The sequence below is a fragment of the Crinia signifera genome, chromosome 2 (genome assembly GCF_055691185.1).
Source record: "Crinia signifera chromosome 2, ASM5569118v1, whole genome shotgun sequence".
NCBI classification, from domain to species: Eukaryota; Metazoa; Chordata; class Amphibia; order Anura; family Myobatrachidae; genus Crinia; species Crinia signifera.
The window spans coordinates 269,400,330-269,407,289 of NC_139218.1; the positions used below are offsets into that span (position 1 = coordinate 269,400,330).

General features: G+C 38.8%; 1 protein-coding gene across 2 annotated transcripts in view; it reads left to right on the forward strand.

The window, feature by feature from the left end:
• UBAC2 (UBA domain containing 2) overlaps positions 1 to 5,620 on the forward strand; it is a 121,791-nt gene extending 116,171 nt beyond the window's left edge. For both annotated transcript variants that reach the window (XM_083168614.1, XM_083168615.1), the window contains exons 9-10: positions 1,540 to 1,644; positions 5,152 to 5,620. In XM_083168614.1, the coding sequence (XP_083024740.1) occupies positions 1,540 to 1,644; positions 5,152 to 5,259 (213 nt within the window). In that variant the 3' untranslated portion in view covers positions 5,260 to 5,620. The remainder of the gene's footprint in view (positions 1 to 1,539; positions 1,645 to 5,151) is intronic.
• Positions 5,621 to 6,960: the final 1,340 nt, after the last annotated feature.

A 6,960-nucleotide genomic window follows, 5' to 3' on the forward strand; every position in this document is an offset into this window, starting at 1 on the left:
CATATTTCCCAATAATCTGGATGGAGAAGAACACATCTGTAGCAACGAGGTAAAGAATGCTGAAACTGGGACTGCCAGCTTACAGCTACAGCATGATAATTATATGCAATCATCAACAATTGTATCAAACAGTCTTATTCATTGTCAACTGCTTAAAAAGCTAGAATCATCTCCAAAAATTGAGCACAGTTCACAAACAAATTCTGACATGTCTGTTTGTGTATAAAGCAGCTATCAGTTAAAAGCCAAAACCAAACTGTATTCATGCCATGTACTGTACAAGGGTGAGTCATAAATTATCTGCACGATGTAGAATTTATTTTAATCAACTTTCGACATAATCTCCCTGCTTTTCAATACACTTTATTCGTCTGTCAACAAGCTTTTGTATTCCCTTGTTTAAAAAAAAATCTTCTTTAAGCTGAGCTGTGAGCTATGAAAGCACTGTCTTCACCTCTTCTTCATCAGATGTGAATCTTCATTCGTATCATTATTCTTTCAGGGAACAAACGGGTGATATTACGATGGGACAAGATCAGAACTATAGGGTGTCCTCTTTGGATGTGGAAGGGTGTTGGGCTCCTTCTTCATGGCTGACACTTGTGCGATCTTATTTGAGTTTCTCTATTCATTCATACACACTTCTTCATGACAAAACACTTTCTCCATAGTGTGCACAAAGTCTTCACTAATTATTGGCTCCAGACACACCCTCAGATCACACAAAATGAATCCCTGCTTTTCTTTTGTGCGGATCACAAGTGTGGCAGTCATTTTCTCTTGCATTGCTGTTATAAATGAACTATTGTAAGTAACTGGGAAGACCGTGAACTAGTACAGAAAGTATTGATAAGACAGTGCAGCCAGTAGAACTTTTAATTCTACTGGAGTTCAGATAATTTTTGACTCGCCCTCGTACAATGCCAAATATTAGCTGAAGTGGTATAAAGCATACCATCATTGGTCTCTGGAGTAGAGAAACGCACTTCCTGCCAAATCACGAAACACCATTTAATACTACAAACTGCTAGATGATGTTTCCCTTCCTGTGTGAATGCATAACTGTAAATGTGCATTCTGAATAGAAATAATGAGCTTGGGCCACTATGCAGAGAGGGGGGAGACCAACCAACCAATCAACTAACTTTATATTAAATGTCCATGGTCTCCAAGGATGGAGACCATGGACATTGGACACCATGGATGGATGTTCAACAAGGACATATGGGTGTATTGCCCATATATTTTTGCCAAAGTTTGTGTTTATTTATATATAATTTTTTGTGGCTCTATCAAATGCTCATGCTGGGTAAGTAGGTTGTGTATTATTGCACTACCTCTTCTGGTTAATAGTAATTCATGTTGTATAATAGTCATTTTAATTTCAACTTGCTACTGTATACTTAACATTGAATCGCTATAGTATAATATGTATGCTGTGTCTTCTAGCTTAAGAAGTAGTATTAACCATAACATGCTATTGGGGCAGCAATTTTGAAACAGATATAACTTTGTTAGTTTTGTTTTTTTTACACTTAGGGGGGAATGTTTGCTTGGAATCGCCTTTTTCAACCATTACGGGAGCAGCGAGGTATTAACCATGCAGAACCACAAACTCCACCTCCTCCTGCCCCTGAAGACCTGGTAAGAGAAGTGAGAAGCTAACGAGCTTGTGCACAGAAGCATAACATAACAAACGTAACAAGCTTACAATCTATAGGGAGATAGGAAGGATACACAAGGATAGGCACTATCTACTGTATAGTATAGCAGTCCCAGCAGATTACCATTACAGTGCTGATGGGATGTAATTGTGGAACAAGGGTCAGTAATGGTGTTCCCATCATCACTACACCCTTGATATAGAGAATTGGTAGTTTAGATTGGAGTTGCCTACACTGAAATAATTATTCAACATAGTATATAAAAGAAACATTTTCCCACTGTTTCAGTAACTTTTTTAGGTTTAAATCACTATTGGGGGGGGGGGGGGGGTGTTTGAAAGTGTTAAACATGTAAAAGTAATGTGTGGGTGAAGTCTTATACCGTCAATTCAAAAATGACCCCTTAAAAGCTTTGGTGCCACTGCTGAAAACATAATTATATAGTGTTATGTTTTTATACGTCTTTATTGGTTTTTAAAAAAAAATATTGGGTGCTTTTGTATAATGTTAGATTGAGCTTTTGATACATTAATGTTGCTTTAAAATAAGTGAAAATGGGCTAATGTGTACAGCTTTTACAGTAGAACTAGCAAATAACTGAAACTAAATACTAATTTCAAGTATGAACTTTGTTCTTGAGTGAAGACTTTTAACATTTAATGGAACCAGAGTTTTGTATCAGAATCATAGTCTGTACACTATATTTTAGATTGGTCTAAAAGATCCATTGGTTTCTATCTCATGTTCTGAAGCGGAAATATTTTTACTTAAACATCTGCTGGGAAATAACCACATATTCAAAAAAAACATGTACACCCAGTCAAAAAAAAAAAGTAGGTAAGGTTTCGGTGTAAGTGTACAATATTTTACATACAAGTGGTCATTAAGTGTATGTTAATCCTTTCATACATGCTCGTTCCCCATATCATTACAATTCTGTTAAACGTTACTTTATTATCTTAAGTCATTTGAAAGCAAGGGTAATTAGGACCAATCACATTTCACTTCCTGGTTCTGCAAAGCAGCCTTACTCTTGGGGTAGATGTATTATGTGGTAATAGGGGATAAAATGTTAACTGCACACGTTAAGTGTAACAGTTACCGGTTGTCCCCATGTATTATTATGGCAGCGCATGCTAAATGACTGTTCATATTTCATTATCAGTGTTGCGATCATTGAGATAGTGTGCCAATGTTCCGGACAATGTATGAACGGTCAGTGTCACTAATTGTGCCGTTCGTTGCATATGCCAATGCCCCATCACCACAACAAGGACAGCTCTGTCCCCGGTTGCAGCGAGAGCTGGACTCCATGGAAGATTTTGCGGTACTTGTTTCCTAGCACGGCGCCCGTCATATGCCATTGCGTACCACTAGTTAAGGTATGCGATGGGACCCGGTGGGGCCCGATATTAGGGTTTTAAGAGCCGCACTGTACAATTTTAATATCGTGACAATGGCACGCGATGTGATGCGATCAGACCCGATTTTTTATTGTACAGCCACCCTGATGGGTAATTACTATGTTAAATGCACCCCCAGACCGGATTTTTAATTGTACAGCCACCCTGGTGGGTGATTACTATGTTAAATGCACCCCCATTGTTAACGCCACCCCCACTATCAACGCCAACCCGAATGGTGGCGAGCGGCGGCGGTACGCGTCCTCCGATCTTTTCATACCCCCACTATCCACGTCGGCGAGGAGTTGATTCTAGGTGGTGTGGCGAGCGCAGTGAGCCACCGAGCCCGAAGCGTGGCGAGTGGACGCTGAATACATGTGACGTAATCCGCGTCCCCGTGCGGGGCTCGCCACGCTTCAGGCTCGGTGGCTCGCCACACTATATAAAATCAACTCCACACCGACGTGGATAGTGGGGGTATGAAAAGGTCGGAGGATGCGTACCGCCGCCCCTCGTGGGCTCGCTGGGTTCGCCACGCATTGGGTTGGCGTTGATAGTGGAGGGGGTGCATTTAACATAGTAATCACCCATCAGGGTGGCTGTACAATTAAAAATCGGGTCGCATGTGATGTGATGCGATCAGATCGATCTGATGGCATAAGATAAAAATCTTGGGCGGCGTGCTAGGAAACAAGTACTGATTTTGCAAAGTAGCGAGATCTTGTGCATGACCACTGGAGCCTAGGCTGATGCGCTGTTGGGTCCAGCATGTATCGGAGGGGGTTAATACATATTGTTACAGCCACGTGGCGAAGCAGGAAGTATTACAGCAGTATAGTAGTGACAATTGATGCTTCAATAAATCTTTTTTTTTTTTTAATTAAATAAGGGACGAGGTCCAGGAAAATCAGAACAAGTCAGGAAAAGTGTGAAGTATCGAGGAGGACATCTTTTTTTTTTTTTTTTTAATGCAGCATGAGACAAAAACTTTCTTTAGGTTTTCTAGATTGCACACAAACAACATTACATTTCATCTGTGTATAACACATTAGTAAATATAATGTATAATGAAACAGAGAGATGGTAGTATAGCATGTGGTTGTTTTTCATGGCCTACATATGCTGTGGATTGTGGTGAAGAAAAGGATGTTTAGACTAAAATTAAAATCACTTTGCACAAGTTAAATCATTACTGCTTATCAGATCCCTGTTGCAGAATAATTAAGCAGCTACATATTTCATTACAGTATTATGAAAAAGGTGTAAATGACCGTTTATGCAAATGATTTAAAACTGTCAAACATAAGAGAATGGCAAGTCATGTATTATGGAAATCCCCAGATATTTCTAGCTCATTTTTCACCCCTTATCCTTTTCGCTCCCTTTGTTCTAACCCAGCGCCATAGCTATTGTATATGAACAATTGCATGTATTATATGACTTATTCTTTGGTTGTTTCCATACCTTCCTATGCACTAAGTGGTTTTAAGCTAGTTTCATTTCTGAGTTTTATCTCCCATGAGCCATGTGTGTAAAACCCATTATAAAGTTTTGAGAGGTGCTTTCCATAGTTGTTAATGGCACATAATAGTAATTACTTTACACTAGATCCTGTGGTCTAATTTATTGTAATAGCTAATCTCAATAATAAATGGTTTGATTAGCATTAATATTTCAGTATTTTGTGTCCTCGATAACTACGTGTTCGGTAGTCTCCGCCGATTTCCCTATGAATGATTGACTGCAGGATGAAACAACCCTTAATATCACTTAATTGTATATATATCTGCACAATGGTGATATTACAGGAAAGTATCATTGCTCCCACATTATGTACCCTACTTGCAGGATTAGCGTTATTGTCTTCACTCGTTATAGTTACAGGGATAGTTCCCTAAAAACATTCTCACAGGTTTGGGCATAGTAAGGGACAATGCGTAATACATGATGTAACTTCCTGTGTCTGGTGTTGCATCACACACTGGAATCGAGAACTATTTGCCGCTTGTGAAGATTGTGTTGCATTAATCATGAGCAGCCATTTCTTGTTTCAAAGTTAACGTCTGGTTTTCTAACAATTACAGGTTGCACAGTTGATGGAGATGGGATTTTCCAGAGCAGATGTATTGGCTGCTTTAAGGGCTTCCAACAATGACATGAACTTAGCTACCAATTTTTTACTTCAACGGTGATATGCAGGAAAATGTGCAAATGAATATTTTGCTTATATATTTACTTATATGGACAAAGTAATTTAAAGCAGTTAACTTTTTTTATACACGCTACAAACTTGGCAATGTAATGAAGGTAGCAGGGTAGATTACTTCCTATTCTGAAATGTAGACATTTTAAGATTTTCTTTTTTTTTTTTATTCAGAATAATTCTTAATGCCTGTTATGAAAAATTGGATTTATCTGGATATTGATGATTTATTAAATGTGCATCCTAAATTTTGGAAATTGCTGGGTACCTTTTGTTTTTAATCTGTGTCCAAATAATATATTATATGTTTTTACTGAGAAATGAGTGAATAATTAAAGTGTTAATAATTATTATTATCATTATTATTATTAGTAGTATTATCAATTTCTTATATAGCACATACATATTCTGCAGCACTGTACAGAGAATATTTGAACATTCACATTATTCCCTGCCCCAGAGGAGCTTACAATCTATATTCCCTACCACATGTACATGCACACAGACATTCTAGGGTTAACTTGTTAGGAGCCAATTAGCCTACCAGTATATTTTTGGATTGTGGGAGGAAACCGGAGTACCCGGGGGAAACCCACGCAAGCACGGGGAGAATATACAAACTACACACAGTTAGAGCCATGGTGGGAATCTAATTCGAGAACTCAGTGCTGTGAGGCAGTAATGCTAACCATTACACCATCCGTACTGCCACAATGCTATAAAGTATACATTAATGTGAACACTACAATACTACAATATTTGACATAATGCCATGCTGTGTGTATCAAAGAGGCGTCACCATGTGGCTTATTGTTGAATTTTGTTTTTCATTCTGAGGTGTATATTTACTATAGTGTGAGTTTTTAGAAGTGAGAGATGTTGCCCATAGCAACCAATCAGATTCGATTTATCATTTATCTAGCACCTCTCACTTTTAAAAACTTAAACCTTATCCTACATAAGACGACGTAGGCTTTGATTTGTCCTATTAGTTTGAATTCATTTTACTTTTCCAAATGAAATCGCTTCAATAGAAGATAAAATGTGAAATTTGGCATATACAGTAAGTGACCACGTCTCTTATATAATGGGTTAGGATTCCTGCCAGAATAGTGATGAGAATTAGATGTAAAGAGATTCCAGGAAACCAGATTAGCAGAATACATTTTTTTTTATATGGAACTGACACTATATGAGGTATTCGTTTCTGGTGGTGAGTGATTTAGCTTGGAGATGATTGCAAATCGATTAAGATCTATGTAGCTTATATTAGAATGGCATTAACCATTTTAGGGCTGTATAAAATAAATTACATAAAAACATAAAGGGACTGATTTTGTGTGGTATGCAAGCATAAATGCAGACAGCTCTCCTGGATATCTGCACATGCACAGTTGGTAAGTACCAGACACACACACTCACACAGGCTTCGATTGCAGTTGCAAATGGATCATTGCGCTAGTTGATGGATGACTCTTGCCTTTAATTGACTGTTTCTGGGCAGCAACTGGGTGGGGACCATGCCTGAGGCAAAGCTACCATTAGTGCAGCAGGTGGGAGTGCACCAGGGCCCCTGAGGGGTATGGGGCCCACTGCTACCCCCGTCACCCACTGTTTTTTCCTGCCACACTCTGCCTCCCACTGCTTCTCCCTGTCACTCTCTGTAGCTCCCTGTCACCCAATTCTGCGT